Source organism: Hevea brasiliensis, chromosome 15 (genome assembly GCF_030052815.1).
Source record: "Hevea brasiliensis isolate MT/VB/25A 57/8 chromosome 15, ASM3005281v1, whole genome shotgun sequence".
Taxonomy (NCBI): Eukaryota; Viridiplantae; Streptophyta; class Magnoliopsida; order Malpighiales; family Euphorbiaceae; genus Hevea; species Hevea brasiliensis.
In genome coordinates, this window is record NC_079507.1 from 61618636 (window position 1) to 61645848 (window position 27213).

The window sequence follows — 27213 nt, forward strand, 5'->3', positions numbered from 1 at the left end:
TGATATTTTACTCTCTGAGTCGAACGCCACTCCTGTTCAAAAATTTTTACAGCCACAGGAGGATATTTTATTCAGGTTAACTCGCTTTTCTACTGCAGTTGTTTATCAATATTTGTGTAATTTTATTTACTCCTAGAATTTCCGCATGTGTTAGAAGTATTTATTGATTATGGTCTGTAATATTATTATCATGTTGGACCTGTAAACGTATAATGATATGCATGTTTGATGGATTGGATGAGGGAGCTGAGCTCCCATTTATTATTATGAGGATATGAGTATGTGGAGGGTGAGCTGAGCTCCCCAATTGAGTATTTATTGTGTTTACAGGTCGGGTGAGTCGAAAACTCCCCGTTGAAAAGTCTATTTTATGGTCGGACTCTGTCCGTTTGTTTTCTTGATACTGGGCCCAAATGGGCCTTAGAGTTGGGTTAATGAACAGTTAGGCTTACTACGGGCCTCGGGGGCTTTAGGCTGGCCCAGGTCCTAGTGCCGGTCCGGCCCATAGGTTGGGTCGTGACATCTGTTTTTATTGTTTTCAGTTAAAATCACTCGTAACTATATAAACTGTCGCACTTTAAACAAGAGGCTTGCAATAATACATGTATCAATTGCTTTCACTTCTGTCTTGCACTCCCTTTATTCTTCTTGTAAATATTAATTATTTTCCACAGAAAATTGTTTCTTTTTTGTCTAAATGTAATAATTCTATTTGATAGTTTTCAGCAGAGTAGACCAGTCTTTTATGGCGGAGCACTCCCAAGATACCTCTCTTGGTTCTGAAAAGGTCGAGTCAAAAGTTACTTTTGAGTTGACTGAGCACTACTAAACTTACAATTACTTATTCGGTTTCAGTTAGTTGTTAAGATTCTGCTCATAAGTTTCTATTTTCCATGATTTTGGCCATATTCCTTCTGCATTTCCATCTATATAAACAACCCACTTCCTTCACTTTCCTTGTCATATTCCCTTCTCTGCATTCCTTCAATTATTTACTTCCTAGACTATATAGCTCTCTTCCCTTAACCAACTGTAAGCCAAAACTCTTATTTTCTTTGAGCTATCTATACATTTATCAAGTTAAATATGCACCCTAAAGAGCTTCTTCCATTGGTTTAATTCATGGCTTCTCTTTTCTACTTCTTTGTAAGAAATGGAATTTCTTGGATACACCACAGTAGCCCTTCTCACAACTTTGAGGACAGTTAAGGGCTATGGAACTGGGTGGACTAATGCCCATGCCACTTTCTATATAATTTCTATATAAAATTAATAATTTTGAGGGGGTGACGCATCTGGGACAATAGGTAAGAACAAGAGAAAGTCTATATAGATCCTTTTGGTTAATTTTCTTACCATTAATTGGGTCCTTTGCAGGTGGGCCTGGTGGGTATGGAAATCTGTATAGTCGGGTATGGAATAAATACTGCTGCATTGAGTACTGCTCTTTTCAACAGTGGCTTGAGCTGTGGAGCCTGTTCTGAGATTAAATGCGTAAATGACAAGTGGTGCCTTCCAGGGTAAATCATAATCACTGCTACTAATTTTTGCCCACCAAACTATGCTTTGCCTAATAATGCTGGAGGGTGGTGTAACCTTCCACAGCAACACTTTGATCTTTCTCAGCCTGTCTTCCAACGCATTGCTCAGTACAAAGCTGGAATAGTCCCAGTTCAATATAGAAGGTCCTAATTTATTTATTTATTTATTTTTTATTGGTCTCAGTATAAACTTGAGATATTGCAGCTCTCGAAATGACTTAGCAACACTCAATCAAAATTCTTTAGTTAATTGTTTTTATATTCTTCAGTTATTACAAGGATTGGTAATTAAATTTAACATTGTTTGCTTATGTTTGGTGGTGAATTATATTATGCAAGGTTGCTTGCAGGAAGACAGGTGGAATTAGATTCACAATAAATGGGCACTCATACGTTAATCTAGTGCTCATAACCAATGTGGGTGGAGCTGGTGATGTGGTTGGTGTTTCCATAAATAGCCCCCTCTTTCAAGGTCACAACAAGTGACGGACGCACTCTTATCTCCAGCAATGTTAGCTAAACCCTCAAAAGCTAACTAAAAATCACTCTTATTCCTGATTAAGCCTAACAAATACTTTTCTTCCTAGTCCTATCATATTTATAGTTATATACAAGTGCATGTAGGGTACATGGTGCTGCGATGGTGGTGTTGTGTTTTTTTTTTTCCTCAAATGACCCCATACACATATCAGTCTGTGTGTAACTGTAGCTGCAGGTTAAGTATACAAGGCATCTGCTAAATGCTAAGTGCTAATGTTCTAGTGCTGTTTTTGTCATCCCCTTGAAGTTTTAATGTATTTCAGTGCATGAATGTGAGTAATGGATACGATTTTGGCAGTGATGCAAGGAAGCTTTGCACCTGCTAAATATAATTGGTACTTTTTAATAGACTTGCGAGGTTTCTAAGCGTGAATCCTAATTAGAGTTGAATCAATAACAAAAAGTTGGCCAATTTTGTTGTATATTTTGTAATAAAGTAAAAGAGATGTCAAAGAGCAGGTGTTTCCTTTTGCATTGGCATTGGTAGAGGTATAACATGTTATTGATTTTGTTCTATGATATATAAAGAAAATAACTACTTTGGGGTTGTGGTTAATCAGATTTTGTGTAGTCTCTTGCTATTACATCCAAAAAGATTTATGAATTTTTTGTGTTATCTATAAAGTTTTGGGCCATGAAATCAGTGTATTCGGAAATGCAACTTTGAACAAGCAAAAGCTTCACAACTCCTCCAATAGCAAGTATATATAACAATGGCAATGCAATTTGACACGTAAAATTGAGTTTCCTTCTTCCAAAGCTTGCCTTTCTAACAGTATTTTAATATTAACAAAGGTATGAATCCGTGCAATACTCTACGAACAAATAAACCTATTCTTTATTATATATTTTAGTATTTTGAAAATGTTTTAACTGAAAAAATTATAAGATTTCAATCTCTTGCACTACAAGGCACTATGATTGAACTACAAACATTTACATTGCAAGACCTAGAGGGTAACATTACAACAAAGCCAGAACAAAGGACAAAGGCATTAGGCACATAAAACCAGGCCAATATAAAGAAAGCCCAACCTATAGTACAGTAGTCATAGCAGACTGAACCAACCCGGCGCTATTGACTCCTAGAGCTGACGTGGTAACTAGAAAGGAGAAACAGGAGTTTTCACAGCGACTAGAGAGCCTGCATGCTTTGAACCTTAAAAGCCAAACAAACATAGCCATCATATACGACCACCAAAGGGATGGTGGTGGGCATAACTAGCAACCTCTCAATTTCGTATAGCATAGAGGGTCAGCAACCACCACAGGTGCTGACTCAAAGACCCAAATACCCACCACTGTGAACAAGAATTCCTCCATGAAGAACTGACCGCCACCCCATTGACGACGGCGCAACTCAACAACGCCAAAATGAAACCAGCACACAAGTCTTCCAAGATGCCCTCACTATTTTAACACTACATTTGCAATTTCTATATTGTATACTTCAAATCTTTAACGGCCCCAAAGGATTAGGTATTTTGCTCTTTGTATGTATTGTTATAGGATGAATATTTGATTTTAACTTTTGAAGGAATTGAAATACATTTATCACTTGTTTATAACACTATTATGCAAAAATTTTTGCTCCTCTGTATCCATAAATAAATTAGTAAATAGATAGATAAATAAATAAATAAATAAATAAAGGGATAATTCTTCTCTACTAATGGGAGAAAGGCCCACGGGCCAAAGCGACAATACCCCGGTGGGGGTCGGGTCGTTGGTATTACAGAGCCGACTCTCTCCCAGTCCGAGCAGTGGTGTGACGCCCCCCTGGTGGTTGGTGGGTTGTAACGGATCGTGGGGACGGCGACATACGCCGCCGCCCACACCAAAGCGGACAATTGGACGGGGGTGGGGTGTCGTTAATTGGTATGTATCGACTCCACCTCCTCTCGATCGTGGGGAGCGCGACGCCAGCCTTGGTTGGTGGGTTGTAACGGACTGTGGGGACGGCGATACGCACACCGCAGCAGCCCCGCCCACCCAAAGGCCCACGGGCCAGCGGACAATTCATCGAGGGTGGGGGGTCGGTATGGTTATTATGAGCCGACTCCTCCCTCCGAGCAGTGGGCGGTGAGGGCAGGCCCGTTGCCATATATGTGGGGTCGGACCTAAAGTCAGTCGCTTTTGGGAGCGAAACCTCCCAAGGGACACTCCCTTTGTATTTAAATTATTATATTATATTATATACAACTAATTATTCAAAAATTTGAACTTTATCATAATTTTTAAACTAACCCGAACTTTTATTTTTTTTAATTACCGAAATAAATTTTTAAACCTATATCAATTAAACACACTGTTGATAGTATTAATTTCTAATCAATTAACTGCCATGAAATGACATTGAATTTGGAAAATAAAATATTACTAATAATAATGACAAGAAAATCAAAGTGAAATTAGGATATCAACTAATTCGCTCCAACAGAGGCATGCAGATAGCAATCAAAGCGATGCTAGTTGATAGGACACATGGGGGAAAAAAAACCAACAAAGAAACGACATATAAAAGAAAAACAATGGAATAAGATGCATAGAAATTTTCAAATGCCCAACAATTTTCTTTAAAACTCTCATGACACACCGAATGAAACACAAGGTGCATCAATTCCAAGTAATCTAAGCCAAAATCATAGATATCCAAAGTTAATGATAACACAGAACAGAAAGATAACATAGCCAGGGAAAATGATCATAAATATGACGTAGAATACTAAATCTAATCTTCCTCAACAACAGTCCCTTTCTCGCTGACATAGATACCATCAAGAAATTTCCTGATATCTTTATTCTTAACATGGCATTTCTGTTCAAACAAAAAATGTATAGCAATCAGACCATGAAAAAAAAATCCTGTATGAATGGGCATGCATCATTCATGTATAAACAGTTATACACTGAACAATCAAGATGCGTTTGTGTTTATGCTTGTGACACTGAGAGCGATGAGGAGGAAACCTGGTTTATCAAGGCAGCTGACCGTGACACCAGTTCAATGTCATTGCCATCCAATACAAGCTCATCTTTAACTTTGTCAGACCGAACAACAGTTACACCTTCAAGCATATCCACTTTCCTGACCTGAAGAACCCAAGCATAATAAAAAACTCAAGTCACTTGTGCAACTAAAAGATTATCTACCAACAACTACTAAGTCATCAATTTCGTTTTATGCTTTGAACAACACTCCCAATGCATCAAAGTAATACTCAATCTTGAGTGTTAATCACATCAAAATAGGCATATTTCTATTTTCTATTATTTAGTAGGTTTCATCAATAATTGCTGACTGACTTGCATGCTAAACATTACATAATTAAAGATATAAATGAGATTTGCAATGCAATTCACTATAAACATACACAGCATATAAATAACAAGAATAGTCTATAAAATTTCTCTAAACCCTGAGCTGAAGGAAATAGCATATCTCAAATCATAAGTATATAGAAACAACTGCAAATTAATTATATAATCAATTTTAATGGCGACTCCTTGTACATAATCAACAGGAAGACACAACAAAACAAATCTATCCCAACATAAACAGACAACATTTCCGTGCAGATTTCTAAGCATATAAAATTTATTCCATCCTGAATACACACAACATTTACAGGAATATTTTTAAGCATATCAAATTTATCTCATCCTAAATACAGAATCTTTCCAGGCACATTGAGATTGTAATAGCAAGTAATAGAATAAGGGAAAGAGACAGAAAAAAAATTACCCTCTTCTCCCCAAGGAAGTTACGAATCTCAATGGCAGTATTAGAGTTGGTGATGGAGGCGTTGATAGGAAAGTGAGCATAGACAAACCGCATCTTGTAGCGGTAGCCCTTGGTGACACCGGTGATGAGATTCTCAACGTGGCTGAGGGCGGTGCGGATGGCAGCGCTTGTTTTCCTGGAACCGAACCAGGCTTCGATCTTGAGTTTGCGTTTTCCGGTAGCCTCGTCCTTGATGAGATGGAAATCGAGGTTCAAATGCTTGAAATTGCGTGTGAGCTTGCCTCGAGGACCCTCCACCTCTATGACCTTGGCGTTAATCTTGATCTTAACCCCATCGGGGATGTCCATAGTCTCAGATGAGAGTATTGTCTTCATTTTTCCGTCGTCCCCTCAACCCTTAACAGCTGTCCCTGTGTATACCGTCCGGCTGCACTTCGTAAAACCCTAGCTTCCCACTCTTATATACCCAAATTAGTTGGGCTAGCACGTGCGAGCCATGTGCTTATCAATTCTTTTTTTTTTTTTTCTGAATATTTATAAAAAAAGGAAGTAAATTTTTAATTTAATCATTAGAAAATCTTGAGAGAGTAAATTATTTTATAAAATAATATTTTGGGAACAAAATTTTATAGATTAAATTTAGAATATTAAAACGAGGATGATGCTTTAAAACGACTTCGTTAGCAGGTGCCGACCAAGAAGACCGATCATTGAGGCGCTTTTAGGGCTCTGCCATTCTGCCCGCCCAAGGACACACACTCACACACTAGCCTAGCTGCAATTTGTGTAGCTGGTAGTGCACCCCTTCTGGAACTGCTACTGCTAATCCTAATTGCTTCAATTTTTTTTTTTTGAAAAATCAAAGCATGGGAGCCGAAGGTGACGATAAAAGCATAAAAAAACTAGAAATAGAAGAAGACATTGAAGGTGGCCGTGAGGATTCGGAGGATTACTTCTTCGACAAGATCGGCAAACCCATTCCTATCGTCAAAGGCGATGCCTACCAATTGCAATCTCCTCCCTCTCGTCCTTTCGCCGTCTCCGAGCACCGCCGCCTCATCTTCGTTGCCCATTCTTCAGGTACTTCTTTGCCTTTATTTTTGGATTACTTCGTCTATGGACACTTGAATTAGATTCTGTGTTGTTTTTTTTAGGGTTTTGTGTTGCTAGGACCAAGGATGTTATGGATGCCGCCGAGGAGATTAAGGCCAAGGGTACTTCTTCTTCTATAGAAGAGCTGAGTGTTGTGCATGTGCCTTTTGAGAAAGTGAACATTCTTTCTCTCTCTACTGATTCTTCTACGCTTGCGGTTTGTGCTGCCGGTGATGTTCATTTATTTTCTGTTGATTCTCTTCTTAAAAAGGTAGTGGACGTTGCTTCCTTTGTTCTTATTAGCTTTATCATTTTTTCCAGTAAAATGATTCGAGTATCCTGCAGGACTTGAACCCATCTTTCTCTTGTTCACTGAGTGAATCAAGTGCTTTTGTCAAGGATATGATATGGAGAAGGAGATTAGAAATGTCTTTTCTCGTTCTTTCACATCATGGAAAGCTATATCATGGTGCTCTTGGTGCTCCTCCTAAAGATGTAATGGAGAACGTCGATGCTGGTATGCTCTTTGTCTCTTTTTTTGGCACCCTTGGACTTGTCGTTCACCAGAATGCAGAACTAGTTATATCTGTATCTAATTTCAAAGCATATAGCGTGTAGGCTCTATACTCAACGGTGGTGCATGTATTTTCTAATTTTGTGTTGATTATTAGTTATTTCAGTGGCATGATGTAGTTTTTTAGCCTTCCCTGATAGCTATCATATAGAGATGGCCGCCTCTCTTCTAATGACTTAATATGGGTATGGTCTTTTTCTGTTATGAAATGGGTGATAAAGATTCTAGATTTGCTAGATACATCTCTTGCTTACTTGGGTTTTTTTTTTTTTTTTTGATAGTTGACTGGAGTTTAAAGGGAAACTATATTGTTGTGGCAAGAGAGAATATTCTCCACATTTTGTCATCTAAATTCAGGGAAAGGTTACACATTTCCTTACCGTTCAAGTCGTGGATTGGTGATTCCGAAGATAGTTGTAGTGTTAAAGGTATTTGTATTGGTTTTACTTCCATTGTGGAAAAAATATTCTTCCTTATTATTTATTTTATGAATAATATATGTACACACACACACACACACATAACGCGAGAGAGAGAGAGAGAGAGAGAGAGAGAGAGAGAGAGAGAGAGATGGATGGATGGAAAGAACTTCCCTTCTTAGTTGTGAGACTTCATATCTATTTTTCTAATTGGTTTGAGTTCACTTTCTTGGTTATTAAAATCAAAATCCCGGATATGAATTTCCTGATGTTTTGTGTCTTCTTGAACCATATACATTACTTTTCCCTTATCATTCATGATTTCTTGTGCTTTGTCATGCTGGTAAAGCAATATGGTAAAACTAGTTCTTCAGAAATTAATTGCGCATCATAATCATGCAAAAACTTAGGGCCTCTTCACTTGTGGAAATCTGGAGTACTTTTCTGGGAAAAAAAATTATAAGAAAACTGTAAAATAGAGATTCATGTTCATATGGGCCAGTTTTCAATTGGAAAATTGGAAAATTTGTTTTATAGTTTTTAAAATTTAACTAAGATATGGAAAACAATTTTAACATTTAATGCCCAAAAAAGGTAGTATTAAATGACACCAAGGAGGTTCCAACTCCTGTACACTAGGGAATTATTTAGTGGTTGAAAATTTGACAAAAAGAAGCTGCTTAATTCCAGCTATGAATCAGCCTATTAGACTCTGTCTTTCTATTTACAGAAGGCAAACATGTCTATTTTCTTTCTCTAGCCCATTTGAATCATTCTTCTCTTGTTGATTTTTGAAACTAAAATATTTCTTGATTAACTGCACCAGTGGATTCTATCAGGTGGGTACGTCCTGATAGCATTGTTGTAGGATGCTTTCAGCAAACTGCAGATGGGAAGGAGAAAAATTACCTTATCCAAGTAATCAGAAGCAAAGATGGCAAGATTACTGATGTTAGTAAATAATTCCCTGCACTAGGCCTGAAGAATATGATTTTATCTTCATTATAAGCACATTTTCCATTTTACCGTTTGTGGTTACTGCTGTGGTAATTTACTCATGAAAGTGTACATACATTTGTATGTTTTGAGTTTCTAGTCAAAAAATATAGCTGTCACAACATTGGTATCAGTCCTTCCTTGCTTTTACTCACATCAATAACATGATTTGAATGGAGTAAGCTGTAAGAAATTTTTAGTGATAGATTGTATGATGCAACACCTTGTTGATAGTCTACTCAATTAAACTGGATATAAGCCATTGGGCATTGTAAATATAAAATGCATAAGGCTTTAGAATTTTGTTCAGGAGCAAAATTTTGCTAATGTTTTAAGTCAAGGTCGCACGTTCTAGGAGGCTGAATTGCATGTCTTATGAGACAGATATCTTATAGCCACGCTTCAGAATTTAAGATGTTTTAGATTGGTTCCTGGTACTCAGATTTGGCAAGTTGGCTTATATTTGGACAACAGTGAGGACTTAACTGGTTCATTGTGTTAAACTGTTAAACTATCACATAGTTTAGTGAAAACTTCCTACCATTAGTAGAAATAAAGGACTCTGAACTGTTTTGTTAAGCAGATTCACCCTTAAATTCATGTCGTAATGAACTTTTGAAAAAATTAATGCAACATTCTTTTCTATTACTCTACATGCACACAGGTATTTGATCTCAAAATGTACATGGTACACAATAGACTTAAAATTGCCGCCATATTGCTGTCTGGAACTGACAAAGTCTATTTCCTTGTTTCCTCTTTCTCCTCATCATTTTTTTTTTCTTTTAATGGGAATTTGTCTAAGACCCCATACCCTTAATGAAGTAAATGAATATGTAAGACCCCAAAATAAGTATTTATTGCCCTTTTATTTACTTGCGTGCTATTGGTTTGACTATTGATTTTGCAAAGTCTCTTTTGCAGGCTTCTTCCAAGCCATCTGTGTTATCATTCTATGATTTATTTTCTGGTCTCGTTGATGACATTGTGCCCTATGGAAATGGACCTTACTTGTTCTTGAGCTATTTAGAACAATGGTATGTGGTGATGATCTTATATCCTTGAAGATTTATACTGGATTTTTGAAACTTTTTTTTTTTTTTTTTGTGAAATTGGTCATCTCAACTTTGCCTTAGTTTTTTTCCAGCCATTGAAATTGCCATGAAATTTACCCCATCAATGCTGTTTGATATAAATAATGTTTCTAATCAACTTCATATGTTTGGAATGTATTTGAAAGGAATAGAATTCATTCTGTTGCTTGATTCTATTTAGTTTTTGATATGACCCTTCGCCCATATGATCAAGATTGTGCCCTCCTCCATCCAATAAGGTGAGAGGATACCCCTCTTGCCCTATGTGAATTGAATTGTACAAGCTAAATGGAATTTGATCACAAGAATTTTGTCAGATAGAATTCAATTGCATTGAATTTCTCATTTTGAGAGGTCTCTGATAGGTTGTACACATTCTTGGATTATTTTTACTGGTTCTCATTTGGACTTGCACTTGATCCCACACTGGGCTGAGATAAGTCAGCTGTTGCTACTGGAACTTTTATGTGGAAAAATAATAAAGTATTTATCCTTATACAGATTTACATTATGTTAACTTGATTTAGGCATTCTTCTTTTTTCTTTTTTCCTCTTGATTTGTTTTTCCTTTATTGTTAGAAGTTAGAACATTTAGCTCCATATTGTCTTATTTTCTTTCTTCTTGTTCTTTCTCTTCTTTTAATTATTATGACATGGAAGGAGATGTCCATTCATCGTTTAAAGGGTTAATACTCAAAGTTATCCAAACTTTTACTTAAATTTGCAATTATTACCACTCTTTTTAATTTTGTCAATTATATATACAACCTTTCAATTGGTGTCAATTATAGTCAAATTTGGAGGAGCACATGCCAATGACATAACTCTCAAATTGCTAACATGGTATATGTATTGTTGATGAAATTTCCATATAAGCATATGTAGAGGGAGGGAGAGAAGGGTAGAAAAAGAAAATTCAGTGAATTTTTTTTTTTTTTTAATTTTGAGGATAAACAATACTTTTTTTTTTAATATGATTATTAATTTTTATCAGGTGCTTACACTCGAGCTTACCATATCAGGTGCTAACATGAAATTTTTTGGTAAAAATATATAAGCAATTGGAGAGTTTTAGCATACATCCTTTCAAATTCAGCTACAATTGACCCTAGCTTGAAAGATCTGTATATAACCGATAAAATTTAAAGGATTGATCATAATTGCAAATTTGACCAAAGATTTGTTTTTTTTGGTCATAAACTCTTGTTTATAGCATAGGAGTGAAAATAGATTAAAATTGACCAAGCTAAAAATAGTAAAACATGCTTTTGATACTTTTGTACCAGGGGTTAGTTGATAGATTTTTATTAATAAGTTGTGTGATATTAATTAGAATTGAATTTTTATTGTGTGAACTCAAATTTGAATTTTTCATAAAACATAGCAATGCTATGTAGCCGTATGGTTAATTTTCTGAAAATTTTGAAGATTTTTCTACTGATTAGAAGTCTTAAAGCTTCATACAAGTATTTTTGTGGAATTGAAGAAACTACGACACATATGTTCCTAGTTTGTGTTTTTAGTCATCTATGTGGATTGGTAACTTGGAATTTGATAATCTGCTCATTGTCCTACGCTTCTTATGTTTTGACTATTTGTTTTTTGCCTCTCCCATTCTTTCAGTCAGCTTTAAGATTACCTTAGTTGACTTCTTTTTTAATGTATTTAATTGCAGGGCTGTTGCAATTACAGCAAACAGAAAGAATACCGATCAGCACATTCAATTACTTCGTTGGTCAGTAGAGGATGGTGAAACTTCAGTTATTGATATTGATCGAGATACTTGGGTCCCAAGGATTGAACTTCAAGGTACTTAAACTTGTATTCTATATGGACTTGGTGATTATTGCAGGTGGCTCAAGTGATTACCTTATTTTAAAGCTGTTCATGTTAATGAGACCGATAATCATAAAAAATTTTAATAAGATGTTGAGTGCAATTTTTGATTCTATACTCACAAAGATGCAACAAAGACAGCTATTTTGTCTGTGGATCTATGGTAACATCCAAACTGCCCTATAATACACTAGAAATCGTTGGTCAATCACACACCATGACAAAACAGCAGAGTTAACTTGGATATTCAATGTGCTTAAACTTGTATGCTGGACTTGGTGGTTGGCACAGGTTGATCGGGTACTTGGTTTGTTTTGTCATGGTACTATTGAAATGTGCTAGTGATCATTGAATGGGATATCATCTTTATGGTTGGCTGACTTACTAGCCAATATTATACTGTTTTAGCTACTAACAATTGAGTGTGTCGGCTTTGTTGGTCTTTGAACTACAGTTTTAGTTTCGTAACTATTATTAGCTATTTGTTGAATTTGAGTTGTTTGATGATTGTGCTTAGTTGTGGACCTGTTGTTTAAAATTGCTTCTTTTTTCAGGTGATGGTGATGATAACTTGATCATGGGGCTTTGTGTTGATAAGGTTTCCCTTTTTGGAAAAGTCAAAGCTGAAGTTGGGCTTGAACAGAAAGAACTTTCACCATATTGTGTTCTTTTCTGTGTTACTCTTGAGGGAAAGCTTGTTATGTTCTATGTTGCAAGGTAATTTTCTTTTCATCTTATTTTGGTTTTTGGTTAAACATCGTGTCATTTATATGCTGGTCAAGTGGGTATCTGAGTTAATATCTGCTGTGCTGTCATCCTGAGTATTGTTTTTATCATTTGTATGCTATATATAAATGTATTAGAGACTGAATTGATTTTTATTGTAGTGCCAAAGGACTTACCATTCCACCTGAGGATGATTTTGACCTTAATGATGAAGAAGAGGATTCTTTGTCAGATGTACCTGCAGGATGTGGTCAGGCTATACTTCCTTCTGGACTAGGGAAACAAACATTGGAACAGGTAGAAATAGGTCTTCAACTGCAGGATGGGAGCAAATGGGAGTCAAATGTTGGTAAAGTTAGTGAAATTCCTACAAAGACTGACCTTATGCCTTCTGGTAAGGGTGAGAGTTCAATGACTTTGCCTGTTACAGAACAAACAGCCTATAAAGATACTATTCCCAAAGGGCACCAAGGCGAATCTCTGGTGAACTTTAAGCCTTCTGTAGCGGATGGCCAAGAAAATGTTTCTGTCACAAAGCTGGACCAAGCTGTAGGTGGTCAACAAGCACAGGTTTTTGGTCAGCAAAGTGCTGAAGTTGGGCAGTCAACTTTGAGGAATTCACCCCTAGAGGGGCCTAGCTATTTTGACAAGCATCCTAGCAAAGCAGAAACTCAAAAAATTACTGAATTTAGATCTGGTCCTGCTTCTTTCTCAAAGAAAGTTCCTTCAGATGTCCCCAGCCAAAAAAGTGTTGACCTGCCTGTGGATTCACCAGTTGCAATTATTTCCACTGGTGCCCCATCTCAGTCATTGTCAAGTGAAAAGGTTATGTTTTCAGGGTGTTCTGAAAGCAGAGCTCCATTTTTACCTTCTCTAATTCAAGGAAATAAATCTGATAAAACTGGCATTAGTGTTGATGCTGGAAATATTCCCGTGGACCTTACTGGAAAACGTTTTAACTTTAAGGACATTATCTATGAATCTCCTTCAACAAATTTATCCATTAGACCCACCCAGATTGTGGGACAGAAGGCTTCAGTGATGACAGGGACAATTGAGCCATTGCCTTCTATTCGTAATTCACAGTTACCATCTCAAGAAAGCTTTGCTTTGGGAGGGTTTGCCAACCGTAGTCCTTTTTCTTCAAAGGATGCTCATAGAGCTCCATCCCTATCAAATTCTAAGTCATACTTATCAAGACAATTTGGCAATGTATGTGTATGCTGAGATAACCCTGTTTAACTTTGTCATACGCACTCGTTTTCTATATGCCATTTTATGGGACCATTGTTTCATAGTTTCTTGAGTACATTGCTGCGTGCTGAGCAAAATTTCTCTCCTCCAGATTAAAGAGATGGCCAAAGAATTGGATTCACTTTTGCAATCTATTGAAGAACCAGGTGGCTTCAGGGATGCCTGCACTGTTTCCCAAAGGGGTTCAATTGAAGTTTTGGAGGAGCACATGCAAACTCTTTCTGAAAAATGCAGAATGCGGACGGTAAATTTTGATATTAATGGCTTACCGGTGTCATCTCTTAGGTCCTCTTCCATTTCAAATTGTTTGACATACTCTTATTGGTTGTTTGATTTGTTGCCAAATTAACTATATTATCATCTCTGGTTAGATGGAATAAAATGAATTATAGAGGTAAGTCTACAACTATTAAACGAGATGGCTAGAAGATGCTTTTAATCTGCTTATCTTATGGGAATAGGGTCAATTGCCTAGCAGTGAATAGAGAAGTTGTTCTGCACCAGTGTTATCCTACTTTTCCAACAAATTAAGCGACTAGAGATGAACTCATAAACATGAGACTTTTGAGATTGAGAATATAATTATTGAAGGCACACTAGTCGCTAGGCCTGCCTTAGAGCAAAGTGTCAATGCTCAACTGGGGTTAGGTGAGGCAATATGATAGAGAAGCATACTTCATTACCTAATTGTGGTACTTTGTGAGGTGAAAGGCATGAGAAAATGTGCCTTACAGAACTCCACTTAAATCAAGCATTCTCACTGGTCAAGCTGTCACCAGCAGACTCACAATTTTCTGATATGTATTCAGTGTTGGTGCACTAAAAACATGCCATAGAATTGTTGCCACCTATTGGACTACCACTTCTGGATCTGTCTGCCATCCACATTACAGTTTCTGACATCCGCATGCCTTAAATTTCACATGCACAAATCCCTTTTCTCTCCATTTGATTATTTTGATCAAGGTTTGGATATCACCCATTAAATGGCATATTGCCTGTTACATAATGGGATTTTGCCTGCCAATTTGGTTCTTCCATGTCATTGATGTGATTTTGAAATCGCATTTAAATGTTGCCTGAAATGCTTGTCACTGCCATAACACTATTCAATGCTTTTGGCATCCTTTTTTTAACTCCAGCCTTTTCTCACCCAACCTGCTACCAAGACCTCATCCACACACTTTCCTTCCACTTATCTTTCTTTCGTAATTGTAAACAAATTAGTTTGGCACCAAAATTCATAATATTTAACCTCAATTTTCAATTACAATGATTGCAGGAAAAAAAAAGACTGGCAAATAAGTTTCTCTCTCTCTCTCTCTCTCTCTCTCTCTCTCTCTCTCTCTCTCTCTCGCTCTATTTTTATTTTAATGTTCTATGCTTTTCTTAGATATTGTTATCTACAAGATTGTTATGGTCTTTGATCACCAAGCTTTTCAAGCAAGTCATGTTTAATTATTCAATAAAATGTCCCTTAAGGTGTAGTGTATTGACATCCTGAATGTTTATTTAAACTATTGGTATCATTTGGTCCGAGTCATTTTGCTGGTTTTGTAAAAAAACTATGCAGTAGTGGTGGTCTATTTGGTCCATTAGTCTAATTCTATGACAGTGACTGAGTCCCATTTTGTGATATATTCTGTTATTTAAGACCTGATTGAAATGCATTTCATTTTTTTTTTCTCTTATCATTTCATTTATTTGAGCAAATAAAAGTGATAAAACTGGAAGGACAAGTGATAGATAACATTCTAGTGTTACTTGTGTATTTTCTGAGAAACATTGGCACAGTGCTTGTGTTTTGTTGTTTTACTAGTAAATAACATCTTGTTGAAGCACTAGTGTCTATGTTTCTTATCCTTTCTTGGAGACATTTCATATTGCATATGTGATTTCTGTTAGCGGATTGCATACAAGGTCCTATTGATGGTGTAATCTTGATTTGCAGAGCATGATGAATGAGCAGCTTGGAGAGATCAGACATCTTCTGGATAAAACTGTGCAAGGTATCATTCAATTTTATGGATGTTCATTGTTATATACTGTGCATTCCTTTTTGGCAATTTAAAAACTTGAAAGCACTGTAGTAAATAGATTTGTGATAACTGTCGCAGCTTAGCTTAGGTAAAGTCACACGTGAGAGAGAGAAAATTTGAGAGAAATCTTTGCTGTATTTTTATTAATAATAATCTGTTTTGAAATAAATAAAGAGCTGGGGTATTTATAGAGTTTTTAAACCCCTAAACATAATAGGAAATGAACTCTAAAAATTAGGAACCTACTTGAAGCAGAAAACCTAGATAAAATAGGATAAAAGCTAGTCCTAGAAAGATAGAAAAACATAATAAATTCCAAAATTAAGTTGAAGACTCCTAAGATAATTTAAAACATGCCCTGCAGCTGTTGGAAGAAAAAAACAAGCATTCCTATATGAGTTAGGGCTGTTGGGAGCTGAAATTAAATCAAAGAAACATGATGCTCTGTTTTCCCCTGTTTTCAGATCTGTATATTGCTGGAATGCTCTGTTTTTCCCATATTTCAGACCTGCGTTCTTCCTTAGCCTCTTTCTTGTTGTTTCTCCCACTGTTCCAAAAATTCTTCACTTGTTTCGTCCACATCAATAACTTAATAATCATTCAAATCTTTCATAATGTAAGAAGCTCAACAATTTTAATGAAACATTGTTTCAGAATTATGATGAAATCGGTGTGCATCTCATATATTCTTATAACCATGCTTCTATTAGATGCTCAAAAGTTATGTTAATTTGTTATGGAAACCTTGATACTTAGCAGGTTTTGGTGACCTCTCTGTTATGGGAAATTGACCATGACTTTAAATTATGATTGTGATGTTGCTGAAATGGTTTACTTATTGATAATTAGCAGGTTTTGGTGACCTCTCTGTTATGGGAAATTGACCATGACTTTAAATCATGATTGCGATGTTTCTGAAATGGTTTTCAGAAGCATTTTGTACTGTTCTGGTTGTCAGAGACATATATATCATTTTTTTGGGAAAGGTGAAAAAGAAAGGAAATCCCCCCCCCCCCCGGTGGTGGTGTGCAAATGCTCTTGGGAAGTGTGCCATAAAACCTGCTTTTCTGTTTATTTCTCAAGAAACCATGGGAGGAGAATGCATAATTTTTATTCAAAGATAGAGAAAAAAAATTTTAAGTCAAAAGAAATGCAAGGGCAAAATTCCTGCTTCACTGCTTGTTTCTTGAGAAACCGAACCAAAGGAGGGTGGGGAAGGGTGGGGGGGACCATTTCTCATAGAGCATTACTGCTTTCATAGAAAGTTACACACTGCCTTCTTCTAACTGGTCATTTGGTTAACAAAAAAAAGGCTAAAAACTGAATACTGAATAGGTCATTTTGATTCTTAGCTAGGCCTACCTACGATTGGGTTGGTTGGGCTAAGTGTATGCTCAAGCTCAGGCCTCAGAGAGTGCAGTGCAAACATACTTTGTAATACTAATGTCTGAGCTCAAGTGCTTAACCCGATTAAAATTTTAAACTTGAGGTAAGCTTAGCCCAAAGCTTTAATGAGTTAGCCTAACTATCTATTGAGAAACCAATTTATAAAATAACTTACAGTATGAATATTGTAAGTTATCCACATTAGCATAATTGCCAAAAACATTACATAAAAAAATTAAATCGAAATACATAGTTCTAGTAATACATATACAGTTGCAATCAAATGGTAATATGGGGTTAAATGAATACTACTATTTTCCCTTGAAGTAGAAGCTTATTTTACTTTAAGTTACTTGTTATTGACAAGAATCATATGCCTATTTATGTTTAGAATTGAGCAAACTTGCAAGATATATTTTTTATATTAATGATACTGTGAAATAGTGAGCTATCAAGAACTTACAAATGAGGCGGGCTGTTTATATTAATGATATTGACTCACAGGAACACCATACATGCATCAAAGCGTGTGAGCATTGTAGTTGATGGTGAATAGAGAAATTCTAAAAACCATGGAGGGTAAATTGATGCGTGTAATAAATTATTATGTGTGCAACATTGTATCTTGTTGGCTTGCTCTCATTCTGTGCAGTGGGGACACTTATTCTCACTGTTCATTTGAGTTCAGCATCTCACTTGTTGTATTGTAATTTAATGATTTGAAGTTTTGAACCATATAATCTAATTTTTAATTTGCCAAATTGATTGTTCGCGCGGCTGTCAGTTCTGGCAAGGAAAATATACATTGATGGTATTGTTAAGCAAGCCTCTGATAACCAATATTGGGAACTCTGGAATCGCCAAAAGTTGAGTTCTGAACTTGAGCTGAAGAGGCGCCATATATTAAAACTAAATCAGGTTGATCATTAGTTGATTTTAACCAGCAATATAAGCCCAATTTGAACTTTATGTTAATTTAATTGCTGTTTCTCAATTCTAATTTCAGGTTTTGACCAATCAGTTAATTGAATTGGAGAGGCACTTCAATACCCTTGAACTCCATAAGTTTGGTGATTCTGGAGTTCATGTGACAGGTCGGAGAGCTTTTCAAAATAGATATGGGCCTTCAAGGTATGATAAATATTAGATGTCTATTTCATATCTCTTGTCAATTTTTGGCTACAAATTGGTCTGAATTCAGCGAAAGGGGGAAGAAATTCCAATTCATAAGTTGGTAAAAGTTCTGAAAGATTACCATATTTTCTGGAATGTTAATGTAATTGTAGAGTTGCTCTGAACTTGCTATCAAATAGATGTGCAAGGTTATTTAATCTTATTGTGAATCCAAAATTTCTAACTTAAGAAAAATAATGTATTCGCAGAGAAGTTCAATCCTTGCATACTTTACATAACACAACATATTCACAATTAGCAGCTGCTGAACAACTTTCAGAACGCCTCTCAAAACAAATGGCTGTACTGAGCATAGAATCACCTGTAAAACAAAAGAATGTGAAGAAGGAACTCTTTGAAACAATTGGAATCCCCTATGACCCCGCTTTCAGCTCTCCAGATGCAACAAAAGTTGGCAATTCCTCTTCATTGAAGACACTTTTAATTTCTTCTGGTTCTGCTGCTAATAAATCTCAGTCAAGAAGGCTCCAATCAAGCGCTATGAACAGTTCTGATTCAGAAACTGTGAGGAGAAGGAGAGACTCGCTGGATCAGGTAAGTTCTTATTAAATTGCTTTCGAGTTCTGATATTAGTTCCTTTGTAGGTTTGCACGTTCTACATTTACTACTTCTTTCCTTGGTCCTTTGTTGATAATTGTTTCTGAAACTAATTTGCTTTATTGAATTGGATGGCTGATGTTTATGCTACAAGTATAGAATGATTCTGCTATGGACTAACAAAGTAATTTAATTATTTATTATTTTATTTCCACATAAGTGGTGCCTATTTGGATTACTCTACTTTGTTTATCATATTGCTAAATTCCACGTTTTCTCCTAACACTACACTGAGCAACATCTGTCTTGTACAAACACGTATTCACTGAGGTGAACCAGTCACAGGAATACAGAGAAAAGATGTGATGTACACAACAAGAAGGTCCAGAAAAAAAAAGGGGAAGAGTAAAGACCTGAGACATTTTGAATTATGGACCAGATTTAATATAGGAGTTATTTGGGTTGACATGATTTTCTACTTGCAAAATAAAAAAATTGCCTACAAGCTTAAGCTCTGAAGTTAAATAGTTATCTAATATAATACTAAAGTCTGATTGACCATGTCCAGTTGGTTTAGAGTTTGGGTTGCTGGCACCGCTATTCTTTTTGTTCAGATGTCAGGTTTAGTCCTTGTTTTATCCTAGTTGGCTTTGGTTTGATAAATCATGTTGAAGAGTAAAGCATACTGCACTGTGTCTGAATTCATGGAAGCATTATTTTTCACTTGAATTAAACCAACAGATTGCACATTACTAATTTTTCCCCCTAAATTCTAAGTTCAATTTTTTCAAGTAATTATTTAGAAGAAAATTTTCCTTAGTGTTTATAGATCTTGTGCTAATGCATGTTTTACTTCTTATGAATTTGCCGTAGAGCTGGGTGAGTTTTGAACCTGCAAAAACAACTGTAAAGAGGGTACTTTTGCAAGAAAGTCAAAAGACAAGTGTGAATAAATCATCCTTGATGGATAGGCAACAACTCGGCCCATCTTTGGTGGATAGCTCAGCAGTCAGTCACCCTAAGGACCTCACATCTCCTTCCACCTTCATGTACCCATCTGGAAACAAAGGTGAGCCATGACTAAATGCAGAAAAGTCTTGGTTTTACATTAATACAATACCTAATAAACACTTCTCTGTTTTGTTTATTTTCAACAGGTATTCAGTATATGCTTCCAAAACAGGCCTTCGATAACAAATCAACTCCATCTAAATGGGCTAATGACTCTCCTCCACCATCTCAACCCACATCTAAAGCTACAGGGTTGAGGCCTTCTATATCACACAGTAGCAATGCTGTGTTGCCAGCAATTTCACCATCCCAAGCATTGCCTGTAACAGCGCAAATCCTTGCCAGGGAAACTAGCAATATTACTGCAGATAAATTAAGTGGTATGGTTTCCTCTATTGGGAAGTCTGATTCTGTGTTGATCGATGACACCAAGTCTATTCAGCAATCTGAAGCTAACCCACATAAAAAATCATCAGTCTCAATTGAGTTTCCTGCACAGACACCACTGATGATGAAGTCAAGTGAAATGAGGGAGACTCTGCTTACAAATTCGACTATTGAAACTGTAAATCATGGACCAAGTAGTACAAAATGTTATGATTCGTCGATTCCTCTTCTCAACACTGCTGCTCCAGCAGGTCCCTCCCATCCTGGAAAAGTTCCCCAGTTCAACATTGCAGCTAGCGGAAGCCAACCTGGTGCAAAAACATCATTTTTTCAAGCATTCTCAATGCCACTTTCAGTTTCTTCATCTCCAATGGTTAGCTCATCATTAAACATTGCATCTTCTGCATCTACTCCATCTTCAACTGGACCATCCTCGTTGGCTGCAAAGCCATTTGGCACGTCTTTGATCACTTCTAAAGACAACATTGATGTTAATCAAACAGTCCCTTTAACATCCTTTTCATCTTCAGTTTCCCCTTCTTGTTCCTTCTCAGTTCAGGCTCCCAAGTCACTATCACCTTTGCACACTCAACCTTTAACGTCAGTCTCTCCTAAACCAGTTCCTCAACCCCCTGCAGGCAAAACTCCACCTTCTGATCCAACTTCTCATTTTACATCAGAGTCTATTAAAATACAGCTGCAACCTTCTGCAGACAAATTTAGCTCAAGAGCAGATGTTGATACTGCTATAACAGTTCCTCATACGCAGCTTGATCCTCCTGCATTTAATTTGAAGCCTTCCATCCTTACAAGTGAAATTTCAAGTCGGTTTGGGTCTGGAAATCAGTCCAGTTTGAGCGTGGCAAGTCCTGCATCTGGTGTAGAGCTGAATGTGCAACCTAAACAGCCAGCTGATGCACATGTTCCTTTTGGGGTACCACTAGCTTCTGATGACGCCGCTAGTGGAAAGAATGCAAATTTGGATGTTGCAATTACGGAAGAGGATGAAATGGAGGAGGAGGCTCCTGAGACTAGCCGCACAAATGAAATTAGTTTGGGCAACTTTGGAGCTTTCGGTCTTGGCTCAACCCCTAGCTCGGCTGCTCCTAGAACAAATCCATTTGGTGGCTCATTTGGAAATGTGGCAACAAATCAAGCAAGCTCTTCATTCAATATGACTCTGCCTAGTGGAGAACTCTTTCGGCCTGCTTCATCTAGCTTTCAATCGCCAGAGCCTTCCCAACCATCACTGCCAACAAATCTGGGTGCATTCTCTGTTGGTTTTGGTGCTGGAGCAGTTGGTCAAGGTCCTGCACCAGGTGGGTTTGGCCAGCCAGCACAGATTGGAGCAGGTCAAGCAGCACTGGGATCAGTTCTGGGTTCTTTTGGGCAGTCGAGACAATTTGGTGCTGGTTTACCTAGTGGCTTTGCTAGTACTAGTTCCATGGGTGGCTTTTCAAGTGCTGCAACTGGTGGTGGATTTGCAGGTGTTGGTTCTACTGGTGGTGGCTTTGCAGGTTTGGCCTCTGGTGGTGGAGGGTTTGCTGGTGTTGCTTCTGGTGCTGGTGGATTTGGTGGCATGGCTTCAGCCAGCAGTGGTTTTGCTGCTGCTGCTACTCCTGGAAGTGGTAGTTTTGCTGGAGCAGGTTTGCGTGATTTTGACTTCACTTTCTTTATTGGTTTAATTATTGTCAAGGTATTTGCTGATTTTTTTATTCAAATTTGTGAAGGTGGTGGATTTGGGGGTTTCAATAACCAGCAGGGAGTTGGTGGTTTCTCGGCTTTCAGCGGTAATGCAGGCGGCAACCAACAAGGAACCGGTGGTTTCTCAGCTTTTGGTGGCAGTGCAGGAGGAACTGGAAAACCTCCAGAACTCTTCACACAAATAAGAAAATAGGCTTGTTAGTTTTCTTTTCTTTAATAATTTAAAAAAATAAATTCAAAGTATTGAATTTTTAGCAAAAATCAAGTTGCAAGTCAAGCTCCCTACATGGGAATATTTCATTTTGTTTACTATGTTGTTCATAGCAACTATGCTGTAAAACTGCTTTTAGAACTTGCATGTTTGCAATTGTTGGAAACTGATTTGACTAACAATTAACAAGGGGTCTCATGGTATAAGGCAGCTATTTAATTGACATGAATGGGTAAACTGAGTTGTGTTAAATCGGTTTGAAAATGCAGAAAACCTACTAAGAGATATTTTTAACCTAGCCTTAATAATCAAATGTTATCCAAATGTTGTTGGGAAGCCGACACTAATGAAGATAGTTTACAGGCAAAAGATCTTAAGGCCCTTTATTTACCCCAGGCAACCTTCCATTGCTCTGGGGCAGCCTGTAAGCTTGCCTTTGTTTTAAAGCCTTTGCAATTTACATCTCTAAGGGTTTTAGCAAGATGGATGATTAGAGATTTTGTTGCGTTGATGATAAAAACTTCTTATTCCATCTTTAATTCGAAGCGGCCTCCATGACCAGATTAAGCAAATGTTAAAATCAAGGCAGTTTTCGGATGATATCATCCAAGTTTTCAAGCCTACACAGAATGATTTTTGGTTTGATTTTGATTGGCTATGGAATTAGGATCATTGCCTTCTCGGCAAGTGTTGGTTCCTAGAAGCCACCTGTCTCCTGAGTAGTTAGCCCTGGAATTATCCTTCATGAGGTTCATTCTCTTGATTTTAACGGTAGAGGATGCATGTTAATGATGAAGGAAGAATTTTTTTCTCGTAAAAGATGAATGAATGTTTAGAACCAAGACCCAACTGACCCAACTGAACTTTATAAAGAAGGATGCAAGTGCTGCTACTCTCCCAAATTTTTTTTTTTTTGGAGAAAATATGAACTGCCTTTAAGCGCTCCAAATATCAAAACTACAAGAAAATATTTTCTTGAAAAATATTTTCCATGAAACAAATATAATCTAAAAAAGAATACTTTGTTATATCAGAGGGATCAATGGACGTCCTTTGACTCCATTCTAATATTCCTGCTACTCAAGGCCTTCGAGGATTCACCTACGGGGCACAGACATCAGTAGTCATTGAGCAAAAAGTAGCCCACAATTTTGGAGATTTCCATTGCCGTGCAGTCCATGCAACTCTCGTCTTCACACTATCAGCAGAGAGACAGAGAGGCATAACTGTTTATATTGCATTGCCGCAGATTTTAGGACAGCTAGTGCTCAGGTCTCTAGTGTAAATATCTTGATCATTAACAAAAACTTTTAACCATTTATCAAAAAGAAAAGGTAATGCTTCTGCTTGCTAACTGTTCTTCAGTGCTACATTTAAAACGATAATGGAATATAAGATGACAATATTTGTTAATAAATTAGTTTAACCAATGAATTTCACAAAATGCACCATTTGAAGCTACAATCATTGTTTCCAGTGTTATTGCAACTTTGGAAAAGGAAAAATCTCATGTTCTCTCATCATGAGCATGCTTTGGTGTTGAATAATTAAAAGTAAGAAAATACAGATACCCCAAGTGGTGCCCTCAAGGATCACTTATATGCTATCAAACAGGAACCCCTAGTTCAGAAATCTTCATGATCTGTTTGTCCAGCACAGTCCTATGCTGCTTCAAAAGTGATGCCATAGAAGCAACCTAATCAATCAAGAGAGGGAAACAAAGCACCTTCAATAAGCTTATCAATTGCAAGGGCATTTAGAAATTGTCAAAAGAAGATAAAAAGATGTTTAACTTACCTCTGCTCGAAGTTTCAAAGCCTCCCTTCCAGGGATTTCTCGTAGCCCATCCATCAAATCTAACACAAGTAAGTCGAAATGGGATCATCAATTGCAGAGTTTCTTTTTAAAAATATGCTGGCATTTATTCCACATGCATAGCAACTTGATTAACAAGTGCAACACACTTAAACCCAAACCCAAGGTTATTTCCCATACCCTTATCAAGGGCTAATGCCTAATAGCTCACTAAAGAAAACATAACTCTCCCCTAACAGCTATAAAACCTTTTAGGTGGAAAATAACAGTGCCAAACTTTCCATCAATGACCATAAACAAAGCCTTTTTATAGCTTGGAACATGATATATTGTAATCCACAAAGTTCTTTAAGGCTACATTTGGATAGGGAATTTAAAATGAAGAAGATATTTCAATTTATTTTTTATATTACTTCAATCAAGTTCATGTATATGAACTTTGGCACTTTTTACTATTATATAACCAATTCTTTTCAATTTTATCAAATTCATAAAATTTAACTAGTATTACATTTTTTTCTCTTAACTTTGTGTTCAAAAATTGCTATTCACTTTTTAAGATACATAATTAGAATTATGTCTTACACTGTGCTAAGGAGTTGATGTGGCAAGAACTGCACCTTTCGAAGCATAACTTAAAAGCAGCAATCCTATTTGGCAATAGTCCATTCAATTTGGTAGCTATCAATGCTCTGGGAGGTGGATCCACGCCACATCAGCTCATTATCAGCAGTGAGACTCACAACTCATGGTTAGCCTCCGCATTGATAAATTACCAGAAAGCTAAACAAAAGACTAATGAAGTATACAATATTAATACGGATTAAAGTTTACAATTCAAATTGATAAGATTAAAAAAATTGGATATAATAGTAAAAAAATATTAAAGTTGTTTTTCTTTTTGTCATTAGACCATGTTTATATGATTTGAACTAAAAAATTCTTGGTTTTTAGATTCCCAATCCAGCCAATCTAAAGTTGAAGGTTTCACAATTGTAAAAAACCGTAAGGCAGCATGAGTTACAGCCAAAACAGAGGAATGCGCCAAGAACCCATCAGCAATAATAAGGGAAACAGTAAAAGTCTAGCATGCATACCTGCAACTTGGATTTCAACCTTGTAAACTGATTTAGCATGCCATTGAATTTGACTTCCAGCATCCCTACAGATATAAATCTGAGTAAATAAACTGAGACGGTCAATAAAGTATAGCTGAATGCAATAGAACTTAAAATCACTATACAAGAGCTCAGTATGGCCATGTTTCATATCCTTCTCAGCCAGAGATGCCCTTTCAAGTAATTTTCGGCTCTCCTTCTTCATTAAATCTACAGAAAGGTTCAACTCTTTTACATTCTTTTCAGCTTTAAGAAATTTTGACTGCAAGTGTATAAACAGACAACAACATATCAGATATGCAAGAACCATCCTTTCACAATGAACATCGAAACCCTAAAAACCAAAAATCAGAAAATTCAGTGGTAAACCAGTTAAATTGGCAGTTCATTTGTAAATGTCATCTCAGTCACATATGTGTAGGATAACGTAAGATTCTACAGAATGAAAAAAATGCTTGCCTCTTCACTTTGAAGTCGACCAAATGTATGATGAAACAGAAACCTTCGAGGGCCTGTAAACAGATGTAGTTTCCTTTTTCAGCAATTATGTAGATGTGGTTTCATTTTACTTATAAAGAGGAAAGAAAAAGAAAAAAGATATGAACCCAAATATTCTGCTAAACAAACATATGCATGGGAGATCAAATTGAAAATCAAGACCCAAAAATTAATGCATGCTCTTAATATTTGCAAGAGCATAAAGGTATAGGAAATATCTTATTTATATTGTCATCAATTACCTAATCAAGATTATGAAAGACAAAGCAAATCCAGATGGCTGATAATAGTCACCTACAACCCCATGTTTTTTGCTGGAATTGTGGCCAACTAAATTTCCCCCAAATGAAAGGTGGAAGAAGATTTCATTATTAATTGTTATGAACTTAATAATAAACCATTCAAGTGTAAGAACCTGCTTTTACGTTTCTAGTAGCCTTGTAAAAAGTCAAATGAATTAAATGAGATTTTTAAGGCCCTTTTGCAGTTGGAGCCTTAGTGAAAAAGACCAGTTCTAAACTATGCACCTAATTTGCAACCCTGCCTGAAATTTCCCCTTCCAAGATTAAGCCCAAGTTCCTGTTCAGTGTAATGCTAACTTTTCCGGACAGATCAAACTTCAATTAGTTATTGGAGATCCAATACTAGAATGCACTAACAATAAAAGTATCATGAGTTTGTCTGTAGACTATCTCCTAAAAAATCTTAGTTGTATCCTGACACATATAAGAGCTAGTTCATACCTCGCATAAGAAGGAGACCAGCTGTTACAGCAACCCCAACAGCCTCAACTGGGTGTTCCCTTGCACTCATCAACTCCTCTGAACAAATAAGTTAGCAAAATAATAATAAGTTTGGTTAGAGTTATCATTTTCAGTGAAAACAATTTCTCTGAATGAGAAAGGTAACCATACGTCATAGTATCATAAATTACCTTTAATTCTGTTGAAAAAGGTATCTTCATAAGTTTTGAACTGAGAAATTGCTTGTGGCAGATAATCCTGTGAAGTGGCGACTCTTATTTTAGAACAAAAACTATGCATAAAAAGTGATTGAATGCTTAAACAGTACAGACTTCATATCAAAATAAAAATACCCAGAAACTGAAATTGAAGAAAAAAGGCATTGGATAATCCCAGAGCCAAGATTAAGGAATTCACATAAAGAGGAAAAAGCGAAACGGACCTGTAAGGAGCGAAGATGGTAAGAAGAATTTTGTTGAAAGGAACGAGCAGAGCGAATGGCTGAGTCCTTCGATTGGACGACCGCACGCTGAAGATCCTCCACCCAATTCTCACTTCCCTTTCCATTGCCTCCTTCTTCCGCCATCCCTACTCTCCGATTCTTGAAATCCTCCCAGAAAATAATATGGTCTGCAGTCTTCTGCCACCACCGTCGACTATATTTTTTAATAAGTAAATTTTAGCCTTTACTTAGGGTAATATATTTAGCTTTTACTTAGGAGAATATATTCTAAAAAAATTAACGACATTTTT

At 36.7% G+C, this 27213-nt stretch overlaps 4 protein-coding genes across 4 annotated transcripts; 2 read left to right on the forward strand and 2 right to left on the reverse strand.

The window, feature by feature from the left end:
• The first annotated feature begins 745 nt into the window (after positions 1 to 745).
• Positions 746 to 2407, forward strand: LOC110632277 (expansin-A15-like). Its single transcript, XM_058137134.1, has 6 exons — positions 746 to 799; positions 1378 to 1494; positions 1606 to 1685; positions 1811 to 1825; positions 1892 to 1979; positions 2345 to 2407. The coding sequence occupies exons 1-6, from the start codon at positions 746 to 748 to the stop codon at positions 2405 to 2407; spliced, it is 417 nt and encodes a 138-aa protein (XP_057993117.1).
• A 2192-nt stretch (positions 2408 to 4599) lies between these two features.
• LOC110632276 (60S ribosomal protein L9) lies at positions 4600 to 6276 on the reverse strand. The gene is made up of 3 exons (XM_021780437.2): positions 5827 to 6276; positions 5052 to 5174; positions 4600 to 4899 (listed from the first exon to the last, which is right to left on the reverse strand). Exons 1-3 carry the CDS (start codon positions 6199 to 6201, stop codon positions 4813 to 4815), a joined length of 585 nt encoding a protein of 194 aa, XP_021636129.1. The 5' UTR covers positions 6202 to 6276; the 3' UTR covers positions 4600 to 4812.
• A 221-nt stretch (positions 6277 to 6497) lies between these two features.
• On the forward strand, positions 6498 to 22509 carry LOC110632275 (nuclear pore complex protein NUP214). Its single transcript, XM_021780434.2, has 17 exons — positions 6498 to 6906; positions 6981 to 7189; positions 7264 to 7435; positions 7774 to 7920; positions 8738 to 8862; positions 9832 to 9944; positions 11677 to 11810; positions 12392 to 12554; positions 12725 to 13775; positions 13909 to 14061; positions 15769 to 15826; positions 18027 to 18160; positions 18249 to 18373; positions 18625 to 18970; positions 19847 to 20042; positions 20131 to 22017; positions 22102 to 22509. The coding sequence occupies exons 1-17, from the start codon at positions 6693 to 6695 to the stop codon at positions 22266 to 22268; spliced, it is 5394 nt and encodes a 1797-aa protein (XP_021636126.2). The 5' UTR covers positions 6498 to 6692; the 3' UTR covers positions 22269 to 22509.
• Positions 22510 to 23678: 1169 nt separating this feature from the next.
• Positions 23679 to 27136, reverse strand: LOC110632247 (RGS1-HXK1-interacting protein 1). The gene is made up of 8 exons (XM_021780396.2): positions 26903 to 27136; positions 26652 to 26718; positions 26461 to 26538; positions 25679 to 25731; positions 25345 to 25481; positions 25199 to 25263; positions 24084 to 24142; positions 23679 to 23982 (listed from the first exon to the last, which is right to left on the reverse strand). Exons 1-8 carry the CDS (start codon positions 27044 to 27046, stop codon positions 23893 to 23895), a joined length of 693 nt encoding a protein of 230 aa, XP_021636088.2. The 5' UTR covers positions 27047 to 27136; the 3' UTR covers positions 23679 to 23892.
• Positions 27137 to 27213: the final 77 nt, after the last annotated feature.

Bases quoted from the DNA above. Each gene is read 5' to 3' on its own strand.
- LOC110632277 (XM_058137134.1), top strand. From the start codon at position 746: ATGGCGGAGCACTCCCAAGATACCTCTCTTGGTTCTGAAAAGGTCGAG. The intron at 800-1,377 runs GTTACTTTTGAG...GGTCCTTTGCAG, and splicing joins CTGAAAAGGTCGAGTCAAAA to GTGGGCCTGGTGGGTATGGA. The intron at 1,980-2,344 runs GTTGGTGTTTCC...AATGTATTTCAG, and splicing joins TGGGTGGAGCTGGTGATGTG to TGCATGAATGTGAGTAATGG.
- LOC110632276 (XM_021780437.2), bottom strand. From the start codon at position 6,201: ATGAAGACAATACTCTCATCTGAGACTATGGACATCCCCGATGGGGTT. The intron at 5,175-5,826 runs GTAATTTTTTTT...TGGGTTCTTCAG, and splicing joins ACTTCCTTGGGGAGAAGAGG to GTCAGGAAAGTGGATATGCT. The intron at 4,900-5,051 runs GTTTCCTCCTCA...TTGTTTGAACAG, and splicing joins CAGCTGCCTTGATAAACCAG to AAATGCCATGTTAAGAATAA.
- LOC110632275 (XM_021780434.2), top strand. From the start codon at position 6,693: ATGGGAGCCGAAGGTGACGATAAAAGCATAAAAAAACTAGAAATAGAA. The intron at 12,555-12,724 runs GTAATTTTCTTT...TTTTTATTGTAG, and splicing joins GTTATGTTCTATGTTGCAAG to TGCCAAAGGACTTACCATTC. The intron at 15,827-18,026 runs GTATCATTCAAT...CGCGGCTGTCAG, and splicing joins TCTGGATAAAACTGTGCAAG to TTCTGGCAAGGAAAATATAC.
- LOC110632247 (XM_021780396.2), bottom strand. From the start codon at position 27,046: ATGGCGGAAGAAGGAGGCAATGGAAAGGGAAGTGAGAATTGGGTGGAG. The intron at 26,719-26,902 runs GTCCGTTTCGCT...GCCACTTCACAG, and splicing joins ACCATCTTCGCTCCTTACAG to GATTATCTGCCACAAGCAAT. The intron at 25,732-26,460 runs GTATGAACTAGC...ATCTGTTTACAG, and splicing joins TGGTCTCCTTCTTATGCGAG to GCCCTCGAAGGTTTCTGTTT.